This window comes from Hippopotamus amphibius, chromosome 10 (assembly GCF_030028045.1).
Source record: "Hippopotamus amphibius kiboko isolate mHipAmp2 chromosome 10, mHipAmp2.hap2, whole genome shotgun sequence".
In the NCBI taxonomy this organism is placed as follows: Eukaryota; Metazoa; Chordata; class Mammalia; order Artiodactyla; family Hippopotamidae; genus Hippopotamus; species Hippopotamus amphibius.
In genome coordinates, this window is record NC_080195.1 from 30171289 (window position 1) to 30192470 (window position 21182).

General features: G+C 49.9%; 1 protein-coding gene across 7 annotated transcripts in view; it reads left to right on the forward strand.

Moving 5' to 3' along the window:
- Window positions 1-21182, forward strand: part of PLEKHA2 (pleckstrin homology domain containing A2) — a 58304-nt gene that overhangs the window by 28670 nt on the left and 8452 nt on the right. For 6 of the 7 annotated variants that reach the window (XM_057697190.1, XM_057697188.1, XM_057697189.1 and 3 more), the window contains 7 exons: window positions 5548-5596; window positions 6969-7066; window positions 12524-12664; window positions 13118-13264; window positions 13586-13654; window positions 14005-14075; window positions 17535-17598. In XM_057697190.1, the coding sequence (XP_057553173.1) occupies window positions 5548-5596; window positions 6969-7066; window positions 12524-12664; window positions 13118-13264; window positions 13586-13654; window positions 14005-14075; window positions 17535-17598 (639 nt within the window). The remainder of the gene's footprint in view (window positions 1-5547; window positions 5597-6968; window positions 7067-12523; window positions 12665-13117; window positions 13265-13585; window positions 13655-14004; window positions 14076-17534; window positions 17599-21182) is intronic. The other variant, XM_057697195.1, reaches the window with a different exon arrangement.

A 21182-nucleotide genomic window follows, 5' to 3' on the forward strand; every position in this document is an offset into this window, starting at 1 on the left:
GGCGGGCTGAGAGTCCATCCCCCGGGCCAGTTTGCACGGATGGGCGAGAGCAGCCCCTCTTCCGGGCTGAGACCTGGGTGGGGGCCGGGGCTGGTCGATGATGCCCAAACGTAGCTGCTGAATTTGGCTTCCTGTAGCGGCCCCTCCCTGGAGCAGGCACCAGCGCTGACCTGTGAGGCAGCAGTGATAAAAAAAAAAAAGGCGGGGGGATTTACAGCCTCGCTAGAAAGAGGAACTCTTTGTCCAGTGAGGAGAGCCAGGTGGCACCCAGCCAGCACCAAGGCTCTGGAAGGTCCTCTCTCCCCACACACCCCTCATTTCAGGCCTCTTGGGGACCTCGGCTTCCTTGTCCACGTTCTCCCATCCTCAGGGGGATGAGACCCTGATCTGAGTGGCTCCTGGCTCCTTTTCATAACAAGCTTTGGGAGTCCTTGGGCAGCCCTCCATCTCAGCTGGGCCGGAGGTGGGGGTGGCTACAGGGGCTGCAGGCCAGGGTCTGGGAGACGCAGCTGGGTGCAAAGGCAGCGGCTGCAGGACAGTGTCTGAGCGCCTTAGAGAGAGGAGGGAAGGACCTGGGGGAGGAGAAGGGCCTTTGAAAGCAGGCAGTTTGCGTGCCTTGTGGTCAGAATGTGGCTGCATCCCGGCCAGGCGGCCTGAGGTCTGGGCCCTCCCCTCTCCTGTCCTGTCTTGCTGTGAGCTCATTAGGTCATTTCATTAGGAGGCTTGAAGAAAAAGAATTCAGAGAGTGGGGCGCAGAGAACCTCAGTATTAATGAAACGCCAGCCCCTCTCCTGTTTGAGAAGGTTTTGTTGTTTTTTTTTTTCCTGATGGGAGAAGAGTGTATACAATCTTCTGCAGAATCGTGATTTATAAATGTAGCTCAGATGAGGGTTTCGAGAATTCTTGGCTTGGGAGGCTGCTTCATTTAGCAGGGATGGACCTGTCTTTTACCCTTCATGGATGGGAGAGGCGGGCCTGGATGGGTTTTTGCAAAACCCACAGCTGCCACTGGGTCAGGTTTCACAGCGTGCAGAGCCTTTAACTGCGGCCTGACCCCATGCCAGAAAGCAGGGGTTTTCCCAGAAAAACATGCAGCCAGGTGCGGGTATCAGATGCAGCATTCCGGTTCTTTCGTTTTAACCCCTAGGTGTTCCCTTCCCGAGGAAAGCGTTTAACCAGCAGTGGCAGCCTGGCCGTGGGTGTCTGTGTGGCCTCTCCTTTTGGGGTGCTCTCTCGTGGGCTGGTGTTGGGAAGATGGGGTCCTTCAGAGAGGCCAGCAGAGACGAAGGTTCTTGACTTGCTGTCTGTCACCCAGGCTGTTGACAGCAGCAGGACCAGTTCTCGGGCAAACCAGAAATAGATGGATGCTGGCCTTTGGCGCCACCCACCTCCCCACTTTGCCTGTGGGCCCTCCTCTTCCACACGGCCAGCCTCACTGTCCCTCCTCCAGCTTGTGTTCCATTTTGCCTGGCCCTTCCTTGACTGTAATACAGACCTTCCTGAAGCAGTGTTCCTGGCTTTTGTGGGGGCGGGTGGGGAGGGGTGGATGTCATGGATCCTTTATAAAGTCTGATGAAAAGTGTGGACTCATTTCCCAGGTAAATTATGCACGTGGGCACACACCCCGATTTTGCCTGTGACTTCAGGGCCCTTGACCCCCCCGAAGCTGGTCCAGAGACCCTGGCTTTGAGCCCCTCTGGTCGCTCTGGGTTGGTGGCTAGGGCCTCCCCTGCTCTTGATGCCACCTCGTGGGGCAGGGTCTGAGGACAGACCTGGAGGCTGAGCTGTACTGGTGCTCCGGCACCTTGGGCTGCCGCTGCGGCTGCTTCTGCCAGCGGGGCCCCAGCTCCACTTCCGGCCAAGGGCAGACAGGGTGGGGTGGGTGAGCAGTGCCCCGGCGCACCACGGCGTCGCAGCTCCTGTGGTCTGTGCTCCATCTGATAAGAGCAAGTTCCTGAGCGTCTGTCGAGCTGTGGGGCGGCCTCGTCTGCGTCACTCTGCGGGTGACCCGTATGCCCAGTCCCTCCCTCACATCCCGACCGCCTCTCGCTGCCTCCCCACCCAGGACCAGTCAACCACTTTTGTGCAGTTACTTAACTGTGGCCAGCGTCAGCCTGCCAGCCACACCGCTTCTTCAAGAGCCTCTGTTCCTTCCTACGTGTAAGGAGGCTGCACGGCCCGACGGTGGGAGTGGGGGGAGTGGGGTTATACCTCCCAGGCGGTGGGGATTCTGCCCCACCAGCACCGGGATGGGGGGGCCAGAGCTTTACCGCTTCATAATAAGTGAGACTCCCCACCTTGGTTGGCCCTTCTCTTGGAGGGCACAGTAACTAGTAGATGTGACTTTATCGTCTTGTCATTCTGGGACTGTAAGAAGGGGACTATCGTTCCACTCTGGCTTTGCCAATCGGGAAGCTGATCAAAGACGTTGAGGGTCTCACCGTTGCTGAACAGCCCACTAGGGCTGACCTAGAACTGACATCCTGTTAATTCAGCAAGAGCTGCTTTGCCACATAATCCTTCTGTGGTCACCATGAGGCAAATTACAGACGTGTGTGCATGTCATCACGCATACCCCCAGCCGAATGCTGGATGAACACACGAAAACAAATGAAAAACCAGGCGATCCCTTTGAAAGCTTCAGTTCCGGTAATAAGCACGTTCTCCCCGGAGAGGCTGGTAATAAGTCGTGGTCAGAGTGGACCCAGCCAGGGTGAAAGTGTCCACAGTGGTGCTCTCTCTGGTTGATGATAAATGTCAGTTTCGGGGAGAAAAAGCAAGTCTCCTAATAAGCCAGAGAAAAGTCTCAAAGCACCCAGCTTTTCAATGCCATTTGAAAGCCAGAGGGAGAAGGGCAGCCGTGAGATAGGTGGGTTCTGAGGGCCAGGATGGCCGAGGCAGTTCTGTGATGGTCAAGGTTGTATGGGAAGCGAGGGCGGGATGCACAGGAGCTATGGGCTTGAGGACCCGCAGGAACATGGATGCTGAGGGAGGAAGTGCATGGGTCGCTGACAGGTCAGAACATCAGGTGCAAACAGGATAAAGGCACACAGTTTGGTTCAGACTGAATTCTGGGGTCCGAATCCAGGAGAACAAGATGGCATGGGGCAGGACTCAGTGTCATGAGGCTCCAGCCCACGGGTCCTGGGAGTGTGTAACGGAAGATGTGATGGAACTTGCTGTCTCTGTCTGAATCCAGGATACGGAGGCTCACCTTTGTGTAAATCTTCATGTTTTTCGGGACTTTTTAAAGACTTTCTTAGGCCCCGTGGCCTCCACCTCACATCCTGGTAAACATATCAAAGTGCACCCCCTGTCCCTCATTGACTGTAATTGTCTGGCTGTAGGATATTTGAAAAGATTTTAATCCTTTTACTTTTGGAATGATTTGATGGTAACTCATTGAATTTACGATTGGCTCGGATTTCTCGGCTATCATTTTGCACACCCAAGGATTCTTGTGAACCAAGAAAATTGAAGCTACAAATTATTTTCGAATGTAGTGCAATTTTTGGGTATGTTTAATTGAAATGTGAATGAAGTTGACTTAATGTGACATCTTGTAGGCATTTTATTTATTTATTTATTTATTTATTTATTTGGCTGCATTGGGTCTTTGCTGCTGTGTCCGGGCTTTCTCTAGTTGTGGCGAGTGCAGGCTTCTCTTGTTGCAGAGCACAGGCTCTAGGTGCGCAGGCTTCAGTAGTTGTAGCTCGCGGGCTCTAGAGCACAGGCTCAGTAGTTATGGCGCACGGGCTTAGTTGCTCTGTGGTATGTGGGATCTTTCCAGACCAGCGATTGAACCTGTGTCCCCTACATTGGCAGCTGGATTCTTAACCACTGCACCACCGGGGAAGTCCCTAGGCATTTATCTAAATATTTGTCAATGAGGTTGACATAATGTTATGTGGACATTTAATTACATATTTATTAACATTGAGTGTGCCGTATTCATTTTGTGGGTTGGAGGCCAGGTCTCATGCATTTTTGTAGACCCTGGAGAAGCTCACAAGACCCTCAGCATTTTGCCCATGGTGCCAGCATGGCATGGCTTGTACTGGTATGTGGAGTGTGTGTAAACAGCCGCTCCACGATGGGGCAGCTCCTGCACGACGGGACGGGTTAAGAGCCTCACCTCCACTGTCACATTTAGTCCTCACCATAGCCTAGGAGGACAGGACTTAATATCCGTATGCGATAGAACAGGAAACGGGGGTTAGACAATGGGCCGCCTGGGATTGGGGCTTGGCCCCTGGCACCAAAGCCCAGGTTGTGCTGCCTGTCCTTCCTTTGATCTTTTACAGGCTGCCACCTCGGTTCCCGTGTTGAGCGTTCCCGGCAGTATTAATTTGGGTTGTTAAGGAATCTGGACAAGGTCTATAGAAAGAACTTAGAGCCAAGAGGGAGAATCCAGACAGCCTGGTGGGTCAGTCATTATCAGACCGTGAGCAACTGTGAGCCGTGAAGAGACCTTTATTTTGACTCAGGAGTTTTCTTTCGCTGCTGGCTTCTAATGTGCCTCCTGTTAAAGCTAAAACCACTTCAGGAGGCCCTGGTGAGAGCAAGTTGGAGAATGCCCTTGGCTGGAAATGAGGGAATGGGGCTCACTGGAGGATGATAGCAACGTCTGAATCGTAGTTTCTATCCTGGGTTCCAGGGGAAGAGGCTGCCCCCTTAGAAACCCCAGGTACAGTGGTGGAGGCCTGCTTCCGGGATGTTCACCCTCCAGCGGGGGCACTCACCTTATTCCATGTGATGGAATATGCTTTCCTTTACTTGTTCAGTGTATTTGAACCTGAATGAGGTAGGCTCACACCATGCAGGTACTCAGGAATGTACATGCAAGAGGCAGGCTTGAAAAAGCAAGATAACACAGCAGGAGGTAGAAAAATCCTACTTTCTTATCCCCTTCCTTCCAATACGGGTATGCTCTCTGATTTCATCAGCCCCTCTCTGGGCAGGTGGGAAGTGCTTATTTTCACAGTGAGGCAGTCAGGGCAGAGATGAGGGACCTTGATCATGTGTCCCTGTGCAGTGAGTGACGGGCTGCCTCCCCTTTTTGCGAGCTCTGATTGGAATCTATGTATCTGTGACAATTCCACCTTTAATTCGCAGAACTGTTCAGGGAGGAGATTGGTGGTGGGGGGAGGAGTGGAATCTCGCTCCTGTGAAAGGGGCCGGTACATGTTTGTGGTCCAAAGGGAATTTTGTCAGGACTCAGCGGCTTTTAAGCGTTTTTGCAAAGATGAAGATTCAACACAGATACCAAGACAGTGGTTATCTCTGAGGGGTGGGGGTGGGATTCTATCAGGGAGGGGTACACAGAGGGCTTCTAAGAAATAGGACCGATAATGGCTTATTTCTTAAGATGGATGATGAGTACCAGGGTTTCCACTTTAGTTATTCATTTCTAAAATGTTCACATACGTTTTATATACTCTTCTTTTGGTATAAAGTTTCCCAATTTAAAAAATCTGAAAAAAACCCGTACCTTTACAACGCTGTCAGAAACATATTCACGTTTCTTTTATTTTTCATTTGCTTTAGGTGAGCGTAGCCACCCCAAAGCAGAAACCCAAAACTCCGTTTTGCTTCGGTAAGTACTGAGCAGAGGGTGGGTTTTCGGAACATTTCTGCAGCAGCTTCCTCTTTTGTGTGGAGACGATCCTGTGATCACATGTGACTTATACCCTGTGTGTGTGACTGCTGTCCCAGCCATGTCCCTGGGTCTCAAGCGATACTCCTTTCCTTGGTCTCCCTGCAAAGACTGTTAATCACATAGGACAGAGGCACAGGGGCCAGAGATGTCTGTTTTCCTGGCTCCGCAGGGCAGGGTACCAAGTAGCTACCTGAAGTTTTCAGGAGCCTTCATCTCAGAGCAGAGTAATGGTGTGCTCAGGGCACGTGGAGACTCGAAGGAGTTGTGGGGTAATAGAAAAGAAGGAATGTTCTGTTGAGGGTCTTGTTGCCAAATGAGTGACAGTCGGGGGTGACACAGGAAGCAGAGCCCCTCAGTGGATGCCGGTCATTGAATCGTCAGTATTTAATTGTCTTTACTGCCTTCTCAGTGCTGCTCTATTCTGTTGTAAGTATCTGGGGTGGTTCTGAGTGTGAGCTCCACAAAGGCAGGGCTGCTTCTCTGCTCTGTCATTGCTGAATCCCCAGCACTTAGGGTGTGGCTCCTGGCACCTACTGGGTGCTCACTAAATATCTGCTGAGTGAATAACTGAAAGAACTAAGGGAGTCTGTGTCTACCCCACAATGCTCACCTCCTCCAGTTCTGGCTCACTTATGCTAGGAAAGGAAAATGAGCTGTCCTCTTTCCCAGCTTCAGGTTGGTTCAAACTTCTTTTGTGCTCTTTCTCCCACTTCCTTCAAATATCATTGCCAAGTTCAAAACTGACTCTCAGATTTTGTGGTCAGCAGATCTGGAAAAAAAAAAAAAAAAAAAAAAGAACCCAGATGTAAATTGTTGACCTCATGGAGTGCTCAGAGGAAAGACCAAGTTGAAAATGAGGTCAAGGTCACAGACGTGATTGCAGGCAAGCTTAGTTCCATTTCTCAACCACAGACAAGACCCCTAACGTGGGTCACCTGTGCCAGTGGAAACTAGAAGCACTGGGGCCACAGTTATGTACGTATCGTCATGACTGTCAACCTCTTGGTGCCTCTGAAAAGCTGTTCTGGTGTGTGTCCCGTGGATGGTGGACAAGCCGCCTCGCTGCACGGCAGCACTTTAAGGCTGTTAGTGTTGTATTATGGCCAGTGGAATAATCCACATCTTTTAAAAGTGAGAACTGCTGCTTCCCAGATACTCACGCTGGTGACTTCACGCCGTGGGCAACGTCTGCATCTGCCTGGTGGGGATCTTCCACCCTGCTAGTTCAAGCACCTCAGTTTTGTGCAGTCTCTGTGTTGCATGTGTTCTGACCTGGGCTCTTCTCTCTTCATCCCTGTGCCTTTTGCAGTCATCAACGCCCTCTCGCAGAGGTATTTTCTTCAAGCCAATGACCAGAAAGATCTGAAGGACTGGGTCGAAGCCCTGAACCAAGCCAGCAAAATCACCGTACGTATGATCCTTCTCCTTTCAGGAAGGAGTCAGGACCTCTTTCCCGCACGTGGCCCGTTTCGGGTGAGGAAGGACCCAGATGGCAGCGGGGACTTTCCCAGGACCCCGTTCTAGCCCGGTTCCCCTACCTCCTCTTACACCTTGGCTGACTAACCACAAGCTGAACTGAGAGTCTGAGTTTGAATCGAGTTCAAGGGGAAGTTTATGGAGTGTCCCCTCTGTGCTTCCTGGGAGGGCTCCCAGTCGGTCGTGGTTGGGTCATTCTGAGATGCTGATTCAGAATGTGGCAGGATTGGAAAATGGATTGCTGACTCCGAGAAACAGATTAAGGAAACTCACGAGAGGAGGGAAGTCAGAACTTTTTCCTGGCTTGGGGGAGACTCTTCTGACTTTAAGAGGCCGCCTGGGGACCAATGCAGGCCCTCCACCGACCTCTCCTGGGAAAGCCTTCCATTTATCAGCACCAGTTTGCTGGCTGTTCTAATGAGGACTCTTGTTTTCCTTGACTTGGCTAATGAAGAACCCCTTTCTTGGAAATACAGAAAAAGAAAGGGCGATGGGTGGGGAGGAGAGGGGAAAACTATGTTTAAGAGAAAACTAGACCTTTAACTGGTAATATAGGCAGGCTTCGGGCATGTCATCCACGCTCTGCTGAGGAGCTTGATTTTCTGTATCATACAGTCGGAAATGCTTACATTCTAGTGACTTCCAGTAATAACCAGTCTGTGCTGGGGCAGATTAGTGTCCCCAGTATCTCAGGGGTCCTGTGAATGAGTTAATGGAAGGAACCTGCACACTCACCCAGCACTTGTGATGCTGCACCCAAGCAGAGTACAGTGCAGCCATCAGAGCAGCTTGGCTTGTTGGCTTGTCGGCTTGTCATTCTGATCAATGTCGGCAAACCTGTGAAAAGAGAGAGAAATGGTGGAGTGGGGTCGGGGGGGAAGTGGCTAATTCACAGACGTCTGCTACCCACGTGTTTGTGTGTGTGGCTCTAGAATGCTGACTTTACTTTTAATTAATTAAATTATTTATTTATCGGCTGCATTGGGTCTTCGTTGCTGCATGCGGGCTTTCTCTAGTTGTGGCGGGTAGGGGCTACTCTTCATTGCAGCGCGCAGGCTTCTCATTGAGGTGGCTTCTCTTGTTGTGGAGCCCAGGCTCTAGGCACACGGGCTTCAGTAGTTGTGGTGCACGGGCTTACTTGCTCTGTGGCATATGGGATCTTCCCGGACCAGGGATCAAACCCGTGTCCCCTGCATTGGCAGGTGGATTCTTAACCACTGTACCCCCAGGGAAGTTCTTAGAATGCTGACTTCCGTAAAGGTTTTCTTCCTTTAAGTTGAGGTCTTGACGTTTCTGTGTCTTCCACAATTTGGAGAATTTCTTTCAACGTCTAATACTTTCTTCTCGTTCCGTGTTTCCTCTCTTGGTTCTGCCTGGTGAACGGGGCTACACAGCCTGTGAGGCAGCGGGGGCCTCTTTGCTTTTGTGCCTTGAGTGTAGAGTTGCTCTAAGCAGCTAGCTCCCCATCCTCTTTCATGGCCCCATTGGACAGAAGTGATGGGCGATGGGAGTGGGGGGAGTGAGATGGTACCCAGAGGCCAGGAGTCCAGAGGCCTGCGGGGATGTCACAGCCTCTGCAGGGGCTCCATAACCCCCAGGGTCCTCCTGACTTTCCTTTGCTCCGTTTGTACACGTCTTCACTCCTCCTGCCGAAGGTCCTGTGGGACAGAAGGAAGAGGAGGGGTCCCCTACTTCCTGATTACATGCATTTTTATCTTCGGACACCTTGTGTGCAAAGTGAAGCTTCTTGTGGGGGATGTGGAGATGAAAGCGTATTGAGTGAACCAAGCTTTCTCACGGGCCACGTCCTTCACCCCTCACATCACTCACGTGAGACAGGTGCTTTCACTGCCATTTTTAAGATGAAGAAAATGGAAATCAGAGTCTTGCCCCAAATGTCGAGTTTAGTAAATGGCGAAGCTGGGATCCAAACCCAGGACCTTCTGCCTCCCAAGACCTCAGAGAGTTTATAAAAATGTGAAAAACGAGCAGCAGTGGGAAAAGAGGTTAGATTACACACCACTTTTAGTTCTGTGGCTTCATTCTAGCCTCATGAAAACCTTCAGTAGGGAGGGCAGGTGTGATTATCTCTGTTTATAAATGAGGCAGTGGAAGTACCTGGAGATCAGAGTGACCCACGCAGGGTCAGAAGCCAGCTTTTCTGCCCGCAGATCACTGGTCATTTAGTGCTAGGTCATTGAGTCCTTATGACGGAAGATAATGGTCGACATATGGTATTTAAAGAACTGGGTTCTCTTGCAGTATCAGTATTCCCATGTTAGTTTTCTAGGGCTCTCATAACAAACTGCGTGGCTTAAAGCAACAGAAATGCATTCTCCCATAGTCCTGAGAAGTCTGAAATCAAGGTGTTGGCAGGGCTGTCCATGTACTCCCTGAAGGCTCCAGGGGAGACTCCTTCCTTGCCTCTTCCAGATCCCGGCAGCTCCTGGCAGTCCTTGGCGTTCCCTGGCTTGTAGCTGCATCCCTCCACCTCTGCCTTCATCACTGGATGGCCTGTGTGTCTGTGTGACCCCTCCTCTTAGGAGGACATCCGTCATTGGACTTAGGGTCCACCCTAAAGCAGCATGACTTCATCTTAATTTAATTACATCTGCAAAGACCCTATTTCCAAATAAAGTCATGTTCTTAGATTATGGGTGGACAATTTTGGGAGACATATTCAACTTACTACAGTTTTTCAAAAAGGTTGAAAACTGAGCAGTAAAAGTAAAGCACAGCTTTCCCCTCTTCCCTCCCAAGTTGGATTATTCCTTGTAGCAATCTAGCCATGCCTGGTGGGAAGAAAGAGTCCTTGCAAATTTCATTTCATGTTGCAAATGGGAACCCTGTGGCCCTCTCCCATCAGAGAACCCTCCATGGGGGTGGGGTGGGGTGTGAAAGGGAGCCTACCTTTCACTGGGATTCTGGGAGATGGACAAACTAAGGGGATGACTTTGTTTTCAAGATCTGGAGTGTAGTTATTGGTGAGGCTGATTCAAAGTCTGGGGAAGTGGAAACAGATTTGGAGAGGCTCTGGGTGGTTGGCCAGAAGCAGCCCACGATGCAGGGGCGAGAGTGGTGACAACCAGCGGTTCTCAGCCTCCGGCTGACGGGTTGAGAGGCAACACAACAGCCAAGCCACGAGGAGTCCTTTTCTGGCCACCGTGAACACTAAAAGGCCACTTCCCTCCTTCTTTGCTGGGTTTCAGGAATTTATTTGGGTCATTTGGGGGCAGTTGTGCTGTTTCATGGTGATTCTATCACTGGACACCCCAGCCCTAATCCACGTCCCTAAAGAATTCCATCATATCAGAGCAAGATGCAGAGAAATCGGAAAGGGTGGTCCAGGTAGATAGGACGTGGTGTTTAGCAGTGGGGCCATTACTTTGTTTTAATGAGCCTATGAAATGGAGAAAATAATGCCTACTTGATAAAATCGCCTGAGAGATAATGCAGTAAAGACATGGGTACTTTGCCTGGCACTGAGCAGAGGCCCAAAGCAATGGGAGCTGCTGTGGTCTTTCAGCTAGAAGGAAAGGAAAGGGTGGATTTCTGGCCTGGTCTGGGGAGGTGGTGGGCAGAGGTCAACCTTGACTGACTAAGCTGAGAGCACAGGCCAGGAGGAGGGGCCGCATCTTCTTTCTGGGGCCCCAACGTAATCACGACGGTCTTACTCCTTTCAATAGATGCCAGGGGGTGTGGTCCTTGGTTCCCGTCCGTGGCAGACAGAGTTCTCCTATGGCCTTGAGCTGTGAGCTCTTCCCCTCCTCCACCCCTCAGGCTTGCAATAGTTTATTGTAATAGTAGTTTTTTTTAGTAATATTGTATAGTAATTTTTAATTTTCTATACATTTTTAAAGGTTACTTTCATTTACAGAAAGTTACAAAATATTGGCTGTATTCCCCACGTTCTACAATATATCCTTCAGCCTAGAGCTGTGAGCTCTCGAAAGTTCTGGATTCTTAGGTCTTTCTAGCTCGCAAGGCTGTCAAAGAAGTGGAGGAGGATGTTAGCTTTTCTCGTGGTGTCTGCAGTTACTTCCCTGGCAGATCCACTTGGAGCGTTGAGTCCTTGTGAAGGACAGGCTTTGTTATGCTGTGGGTACCACACCGGCAGAGTCAGGGTTTGGTCTCTGTTCAGGTATTAATCACGGCTTTGGGCAAATGATTGTACTTCTCCGGGCCTCTCTTGTGATGAAAGATTTTCCAGTATAAATGAGAAATGGACAAGGAGGAAGAAAAGCAACAACACACATGTGGATAAATGACCTCGGGTTGGGAGGATGTTCGGAACTGTGGTGAACTGAAGAATCTGTTCCCCATCCAAGCAGTGAACTGCCGCTTTGCTGGAAATTGGGATTTTTTTTTTTATGTGAAATATCCCAGATTTTAACTGCAAATTGAAAAACACAGTGGATAGGGCAAATGAAATACAGTTGGGGCCAGTCTACCTTTCGGCCACCAGTTTGCAACCTGTGGTCTCAAACTTGCCCTAAAAATTCCGTGATTCTTTGATCAGTGTCGGTGCTGGAACTCCGTCATGGAGAGGAGCAAAGATAGCAGCTTCTGCAGGAAAGGCTGCGTTTGTAAATGTTAGTACCGTTTATAAAAGGTTACTTAGAATATTTTGACAGTTAAAATACTTCTGTATTTTTATTCATATTTCTAAAGTGTTTAAATTTATATCCTCTTATCATTTGAGGACCGTGACAACTCTGTGACTATATCACTCAGTCAGTGACAGGTCAGGAGTTACACCCCCGGCCCCGGGGCTGCAGAGTTCATGCTCCCCGAGTCCTGTACCATATACCACAGGCATCTTACCCACTGCCGAGAATGCTTTTCCCGTCTTTATGTTCCTGGCTCCTTTTCATCCTCCAGGTTACTGTTTCAGCATCTCTTCCCCTGGAGACCTCTCCCAATCACACCAACCACGCCAAACCATGCCAGCCACTCCGTTTCAGGCAGTTCTGCTACTGTCAGTCTCAGCTCCTATTAACTGTCTTCACAGCACTCCCCACAATTTGTAACTATTCTGATGGTTAGTGTTGCTCTGTATCTTGGGTCAGTCTCCCTCCACACACACGTGGCATGAGGGCAGGACGTGTCTGTGCCTGCTGGTTTATCTTCAGTCTCTAGCCAGGCAAGGGCTGACTCTTCGCAGGTGCTCAGAACATTTGTTGAGTGTGTAGCTGTGTGTGGGGGTGTGGCGGGCGTGGCTTGCTGAACTCTTCCTAGGCAGGTTTGGATGGATGGAAGGGCAGTGGGGAGAGGGGTGTCTTACTACAGTCTGGTACATTAGCTTTCCTCCCCCATCCCTCCTGCTGTTGCCTCCCCACTTTTTGTAGGCCTTCTGTTACCTGTTAACCGTGCTGTCATTCTTCCCAGGTACCCAAAGTTGGGAACCTGCCCCTGACCACTGAAGTTCTCAAGAGCCTAGCAACTCCTCCAGCCCTAGAGAAGAAGCCACAGGTGGCCTACAAGACAGAGATCATCGGAGGGGTGGTGGTACACACGCCAATCAACCAGGTGCTGGGGCCTGGGGCTGCCGGAGGGTGGTGGTGCGTCAGTGACATGACAGGAGGGCCGGACCGAGGAACGGGTGGGGGTGGGGGAGCGCGAGCACGTGGGGTGGTCACGAAAATAGAGGCAGGGCAGAAACTGAGGCCACGGCATCTGAAGCTCTATGGCCAGTAGGGTTCTGCATCGTGCACAGGGGCCGGCACTTGTGAACCCCATGAGAAGTGGGGCCGAGGATGGCTGGAAACAAGCTCACGGCGCCCCCCTCCCGCCCCGGCCTCAAATGAGCACCCGGTACAAGGCCTGCCTGGGGCAAAGCAGATGTTTATTTTCTGGTATATTTCTTAGTTGACTGCCTTCCGGGGCCAAGAGGAAGAGATGATTGGCCAGAGAGAGTGGGCTAGGGGGTGTGGCTGCGAGAGGAGCCGGGGAGGCGCTCATCCTGCCGCCCTTTCCTTGTAGAATGGTGGGGATGGGCAGGAAGGCAGTGAGCCCGGCTCGCACGCCATCCTTCGAAGGTCTCAGAGTTACATCCCCACGACCGGCTGCCGTGTTCCCACCGGGCCCCCCCTCATTAAGAGCGGCTATTGTGTGAAGCAAGGGAACGTGGTGAGTGTCCGTGCGGGGGCTGGAGAGGGTTCTGGGGACCCTGGGAGCCAGTGGGTGTGGGCGAGGCAGAGGGGAGGGCAGTTTGCAAGGAGGAGCGTGGAGACAGCCACGCCCAAACCACCCCAAATCAGGGAGAGGCTGGGGGACGCCTTTGCTCCTCAGCTCCGAGGTGCTGCCCCATAGGAAGAAGTCGTGGCCCCTGCCCCCCTACGTGGGAGCGTGGCTTCCGTGGGGCGGGGTCTCCAGGAGCTTAGAACCAGAGTGCACCCCTCGAAATGCCGGGACCTCTTCTAACATCCTGCTCTTTACCCTTTATTTCAGCGCAAGAGCTGGAAACGACGCTTCTTCGCGCTGGATGACTTTACCATCTGCTACTTCAAGTGTGAGCAGGTTTGTAGCACTCTGGGGCCCTCCTGAGAAGCCGTGGAGGGAAGAGGCTCGGGAGTCACACCCACGTGTGTGTGTTTGAGCAGAGACGTGGGCACACAGACTCTAGGGGTGCTGGTGTCTTACCTCCATCCACCAGGTGTGCGCACCTTCATTGTGATATCAAGGTGGCCTTAACTAACTCCCTCCCTTCGTGGTCTGAGCCAGAGAGCATCTTCTTAGATTTTTTTCCTCTCTTGATTATTTTGAGACCTTGCCTTGTTTGCAACCTGGTTTCAGCCAGTCATCTCTGACGCTGATGGCTGGCTGGTCCGGGTGATGGCTTGGGCTGACGGCCTTTGTTTCCCCCCTAGGACCGAGAACCACTGCGTACCATATTCCTCAAGGACGTTCTCAAGACCCACGAGTGTCTGGTCAAGTCTGGGTAATTGTCTCTGCTTATTCTTCTCTGGTCAGAACCCCTTGTGCCCTCTTAACTCTTCTGTTACTCCCCTTCTGAGGCTCTATTCCAGAACCTTCTTCCAAGAGCAGGAAGATGTTGTCACCATGACATCTATGGTTGACTCTCCGCATCCAAGCTGATGCAGCAGTGAGATGGCACTGGGCACACCTCCCCTCTTCCTAGCCCCTTATTCTCACTCCTGAAATGAGCCTATATGATACTTTCCTGATGGAGAAAAAGAAAGAATATAGGACAGAGGAGAGAGGGGTGCTTCTCAGGTGTCAGCTGCTCATTTCACAAGAGGACCGGGACTCGGAGGCGGAGGAGGACTGTGCCCTCAGTCACTTGCTTTTCATCACATCTGCTCAGACCCCTGTTTCCGCCAGTGCCTCTGCCCTGAACTTGTCCCTTTTCTCTTCTCCTCCTTTCAACAAAGTCCTTGATGTCTTCTTAACACAAGGGTGATTCACAGCTATGCTCTTGGGCAGGAAGAGGAAGTATTTTTAATGTGTTCCTCTTTCCACCAGGAAATGGTAACCTTTCTGGCGCCACAGAGCATAGGGCGAGTCTGGGACCTGGGGCCCCGTCATATCCGACACCCATACAGGTGTCCCTGGAACCAAACTTTAGAGATCCAAGGGCATCCAGGCATCTAGCAGTCCTCACTTGGCCCGCAGCTTGCAGTCCGTAGGGATGTTATGCTGTATCTCTGTCCCGCGGACTGTGCGTGCAGAGCCTATGTCACCAGGGAAGCTATTAGCAGCAGGCTGACTGTTCTCACATGAAGGCATGGGAGGGTCTTGCATGAAAACGAGGTGCTTTGTGGCCCAAGGAAGCAGGGACTGTCGTGAGCCTTGCAAACAGAGTATAGAAGATTATGGAAGTTTCCACTGTCCAATTATCATTCGTGAAAGTATCTACAGGGGGAAGGTCCAGAAGTGTGGCTGTGGAGGTGACAGTGGGCCGAGGAAAGATGGGGCTTCCTCCTGACCCTGGAGGCCTGTGCAGGTTGATGGGCGTGTTGGGGCAGTTTAGGGAACCCAGGTGAGATTCGGTCCTAAGGGCACGTCGCACTTTGCCTAAGCCTCTAACTGCCGGAGTCAGACTGAACTCTGAGGAAGAGAACTGAGGGAGTTGAAGATCCTTGGGCAAGGAAGTTTCCAAGGCTCTGCAGGTTCTGGGCTTGTGAGACTGGGCTTCTCCCAAACCCAGTCAAGGGGGTTTAGGGCATCTAGGTAGTCAGTTAACCTTTGTTGAATTGAATTGAATTGAATAGAATTGAATGGAACCAAACCAAATCAAATTGAATTGAATTCAAAGGCAACATATAGCCTGAGAAGTAGATGTGAAAAGGGTGGGGATTTCCTCCCTGCTTTGCTTTTACCTCCTCTGTAGTAGATTACATGATTGCATTGTATGTGCATGAGTAGTTTAAAAGGTAAAAGGGTTTTAGTCAGAAAGAAGAGCCATCTCCACTCACATACTCAGAAAGTAATTATAATAGCTAAGGAAATGCATTTCAGGTGACCGCTATGTGACATGCATTGTACCAGACGCCTCATATAACTTATGAGACGCCTTATAGAATCTATAACTGATCTCTGTGGTGAGAAGCTTGATAGAGGAGGGCTTCTGATTTCCATTTTCAGTTGGGACACAAAGGCTCACCAGGTTTTCAACATATACCTAAAATGCCTTTTCCCAGTGGAGTCAGGATTGGGCCCCGGGGTGTGTCTGACCCCCCGATTGCTATTCACACCCATGTGGGTCTTTAGTCTTGTGCTCCTCCTTTGCCCAGGTGGGCCCAATGGGCCACGTTTCCTTCCAAGTCCTGATTCCTAAAGCCAACCCTGCCTGCGGTCAGTCCTTTTTTTTAAAATTTTCTGGCCGTGCCGCACGGCATGTGGGATCTTAATTCCCTGACCAGGGATTGAACCCGTATCCCCTGCAGCGGAAGCATGCAGTCTTAACCACTGGACCGCCAGAGAAGTCCGCCTGTGATCAGTCCTTTCTTGGAATTATTCTAACTCTTGGCATGTAACACACAGTCTGACATCTGCCTGTATAGTTTTGCTTTTTTGTGTTTTTTCACGGGGAAGGAGTTGGAGCTTTTACTCCTTGTATGTTCCACGCAGTGACTGGGTACATAGAGCAGGCGTTTCACCCTGGAAGTAACTTGGGCTGATTGGAGGTTTGTGGCTGCGCATCAGCTACTTCTCGCCTTCCTCCTTGCGGTAGTCGGGGTCCCTCTTTCCAAACCTCACACCCAGCCTAAAGCATCAACCCTTTCTCGTCTTCAGCATCTAGGCCCCTCCTGCGAGCAGGGAGTCAGTGGAGCTGAGGCAGTTGCTGTGTGGGTGGAGAAAGGCTTTGGAAATGAGAGATTCGCATCCCTTAGGAGAGACACCTGGTATTGGCGTCGTGAAGAGCATAGACTCTGGAGTCAGATCTGGGTTCGAATCCTGTCTCTGCTGGTTACGTACTCCAGCGCCAGGGACACATCACGGAACCTCTCTGAGCCTGGGTTTCCACATCCGTAAATTGGGGCACGTCTTATTGCCTCATTGGATTGTTGTGAAGATTGGATGAAATAACACATGAAAAAGCACAAACAACAGATTGGTGGTTACCAGAGGCGGAGGGTGGGGGGTGGCTGAAATAGGTGAAGGGGGTCCAGAGGCACAAACCTCCAGTTATAAATAAGTAAGTCCTGGGGGTGGAATGTGTAGCGTGGCGACTTTGGTTAACAGTACTATGTTCTATATTTGGAAGTGGCTAAGAGAGAAGATCTCAAAAGTTATAATCTCATTACAAGAAAAACAAATGTAACTGTGTGGTGATGAGCGTTCCTAGACAGTGCCTATCATTTGCAGTATATACAAATATCCAATCATGTTGTACATCTGAAACAAATATACTGTTTTTTTTAAATATACTGTTACATGTCCATTATCTCGCAACAATGTATATATGTAGATAAAAGTGTATATTTAGTGGAGATATAATGGGCATATAACAGTGTGTGCGTTTGTCTATGTATATAAAACCAATGAAATTTTCATCTACTTGACCCTAAAATGAAAACACTCAAAACAGTGCTTCTCACAAAGCACTTTATATCAGTACATCTCAGCTACTAAAGAAACACACAACTGTAGGCAGTGCGCGGTACATATGAGGCAAGAGGTTTTAGAGTCCAAGGAGCTTTGTCTTGTTAGAACTGGTGGTAGTGTGTATTGGGGATGGTTAAACCACTGGAGACCCTCCAGGAAGTGAAGCCCAAGGAATCCCTGTAATGCTTTCTGAGGCAGGAGCAGTGGGAGGAATGGGCTGTGAACCCCCTTTTTAAGATAGGGGGCACGGGTACCTGCCTTAGTACAAATCAGGTCGTCAATGGGTGACCAGCATGTCTGACAACTTTCTGTCTCTTTCTCTGTCTAGTGATCTGCTAATGAGGGACAACCTGTTTGAAATAATAACCAGCTCCAGGACCTTCTACGTGCAGGTAAAAGGCTGGCTCCCGGAAGACAGTGACATTCCTTCTCTGTGGGTGGTGTCCTTCTAGGCCTGCCTTTCCCTTTGCTTTCTCTTTTATTTCGTTCGAAGCTTCTGGGTGGTAAATTTAGCCCCCCACCTCCACCCCGAGAGTCAGCCTGAGTCCCGTTTTATTCTAAACAGGATGTTTGCCAAAAGTTTCCCAACCATAAAATGATAAGAGCGGGTCGAGCCACTACACTGGGGAATGTGAGTTTGTACCAGCTGCTCTCAGCTGCTGGGCACCAGCTAAGCAGAGAAAAGGAGAACTGGTCAGTGGTTTCACTTCTCCCTTGGAGGGTATTTATAAGTCCCGTCTGTGTGTGGACAGCACTGTGTGCGGAAGGACAGGAGCACAGAGGGCCCTGTGCGGGCACCAGGTGCACAGCCAGCTGCACAGAGAAAGCCATTGTTTGGGCTCCGACGGTTCAGCTATCACAAGCGTCTCCCCTCCACCCACAGCTTTGGAGTTCTCCCAACTCCTTCTCAAATCTTAGGAGCTAGAAAGGCAGATTTCTAGCCTCTCGCGCGGCCTAGGCTTGCAGGGCCAAGTCCCCACCCCAGCCCGCCTAGCCGTCCACAGAGTGTGCCTTGATGCCCGCAGCCTCGCGCCAAGACTGCCGGGGAGTGTGTGGGCTGAAATGTGAGGCTCCCCAGCCAAAGCGTCTCAGGTTCCCTGCACGCCCCCCACTAAGCACCCTCCCTTTTTTTGGTCGCCCCTCACCCGTAAGCAGCAGGTCCCTCGGAGCGGGTCCCCTGCCTGAGCCCAGCAGACACACTAGCAGCCTTGGGGAACCTGGGTTCCATTGGTTCAGACGAGCATCCGGAAAGAGCTGTGGAAAGTGCTGCTGAGGCCTGAGAGCGGCCTCCGCTGCCGTTCAGGGACAAAGTTTGAGCTGTAGCTGCAACAGAAGAGTTTCCAGTTCTTGGATTTAACAGATATTAGTAAAGCCTTCTCAGAGTGCTGTGCATTGCCTCGTCCTGGGGACCCCGCGTTCAACAGAACAGGTCCTGAACCCAAGAGGGAGATCGGCAAGTAAACGGGCAGTGAGAACAGTGTGATGAGGTGGGGGAGGGCGTGTTGGAGAGAGGAACGCAGGGGAGCTGTGAAACACAGGGCAATGAAACTATTCTGTATGATACAGCAGTGGCAGATATGTGACATCAAATTTCACAGCACAGAGCATAAACCTGTAATATATGCAAATTTAAAAAATCATTTAGGAGGTCAGGTGATCCCAGGGTGGCATGGCAGAATATGACCAAAGACCTTAAATGTGTTACAAGCATGAAACAACCTCTCTCATGGGGGTGGGGGAATAAAACAAAAAACAAAAACAAACTGTGTGAGGAGGGCTACCCTTAGAGTGAGTGGTGGTTGCCATGGGAACTCCTAAGAAGGGTACCTCCCCCAGTCTCAGGGAGTCAAGGGAGGTTTCCTGAAGGAAGATACATCAAAACCAAGTCCCTTGGAGGAAGAGTGGCCCAGACAGAGGGAACAGCAAACAGCAGGTATAAAAAAGCCTGGAGATGAAAGGGGCACAGGTGCTGGGAAGCTGATATGGAGGGCCTGAGGCCTTGTGGGCCTTGTTAAAGAGCTTGTACTTTATCCTGGGGGTTAGGCCCATTGGAGGTTAAGCTAGGGGAGTGACCCAATCAGATCTGCCTCCTAAAAATCCCACTTGGGCAAGTGGCCTCAGTTTCAGAGCCTTGTTTTCCTCACCTGTAAAGTGGAGATGATAGTCCTCAATCCTGGTCCTTTTGATGGGACGCTGGCGGTGAATGTCCTGGCCGGCGCAGTGTAGGGGACAAGGTAAGGAAAGGGTAAGACAGGAGCCAGGGAGAGCAGTTGGAAGGCTGTTGTGATGGTTTCGGTGAGGGATGAAGGAAGCCTGAACTTGGATGGGTGGAGAAAAGTGGAAACATTTGACGCTGTTGAGAGTCCTTTCCAAGACTTGAGTTGATTGGATGTGGGGGGAAGGGAACGATTATGCTGGGGGAAGAGTCTAGAACAGAGCTTTGGGCTAGAGAGAGTGATTTGGGAAACATGAGTGCCAACCAAAAAAAAAAAGTTCAGAGGATGCTGCATCATTGGCACGAGTGTCTGCACGTTGACCAGAATCTGGTCATCATTTCTGTCCTCCTTTGCCACCTGCTTCCACATTTCTAGGATAAAAGAACACTCACATCCCCTTGAATAAATAAATGAGCGAATGGGCAAGTCTTTGTATAGCGTCAAACTCAGAATAGAAAGCTGGAGCAGAGTAGAGATTAAAACTCTTTAAGAATATGTATTTATGCATTTAAAAACAACTGTAAACTCATTTATGTCCACACAAGTAACATTTGATGAAAAATAATTCTTTCTAAAACAAAAAAGCAACAGGAGTAGCATTTTTTTAAAAATATTTTTGCAAATCTCTTTAATGGCTGGCTTATTGGAAGACAGCAGGATTCTCATAACTGCTTCTGCACTCCGTCTGTGGCCATATGTTGTTTTGATGCAAGAGTATGACGAAAATCTGGCCCCGCAGAGACGTGTATTTGGAATAAAGGGATATTTTAATAGCTCTTTCAGATGATTGTGGATCTTCTTCTTTGACTATACCAAAACCTGACAAATGGTAGTTTCTTAATGTTTAGGTGCTGTGTGGAATTGGAAGCTGATATCAATAAATTTTCATCCTCTTACATTAAAATCCATTGGTCAGCTTAGCACTTTGAATGGACCGTTTGTGGCAGGGCTGTATCTAAAAGTGGGACTGGTTCCTGGGGAGAGGGGTAGGGCTTATTAGCTGTTGGAAAGGGAGGGCAGCAGAGGTTGGGAATAAGATTATGAAGGAGCTGCCTAAAAATTTTGGACAGCTGCAGTGAAAGCAACCAGAAGTACGTATGGGAAGCCTTTTATTGATGACCTGTTAGAATTCAGGGCTTGAAACCATTGGAAATGTTGTGATGCCGAGTGCATAGCAGACACTCCATCAGAGCTCTTTGGACTGCAATAAAACCACAAACTGCAGTGACTCATTTAATATCGTTTGTTCCTCTCACCTCAAAAACTGCCCTCAGTGACAGAAACCCTACTTTTTCTTTTGAACCAAGCACCAGAAACATGTACACACGTAAGCAGACCAGGAAGAGAGGAGAGTATAAGCTTGGCACTTCCCTTCTTGTTCTAGAGTTTTAAGCTTTTTTTTTTTTTAAGTCTTAGTAATTCACCATGGGGTGGGTGGATTTCAGCTCTGTTTTTTACCTCTGGTTCATGAAGCCACCTTTGTGATGTGGTTTTAAGATATTTTTGAGTTTTTGATGAAAGCTAAGCACAGGTTTTCCATAAAAGATAGATATACACATACACTGTAATTTCTGCATGTAATTTTTGAGGTTTCACTTAATTTCTGTTCCCAGTGAATTCCAGTTCTTAAAACTGCCAAAAGAGATTTAAATTGTGATATCAAGAACGTAATATTCTATTTATTCTCATGTGGGCTCAGTATCTGCTTTTCCATTCGAATAATATTTTGAACATTAATGAACATTAAGATAATGTTTACT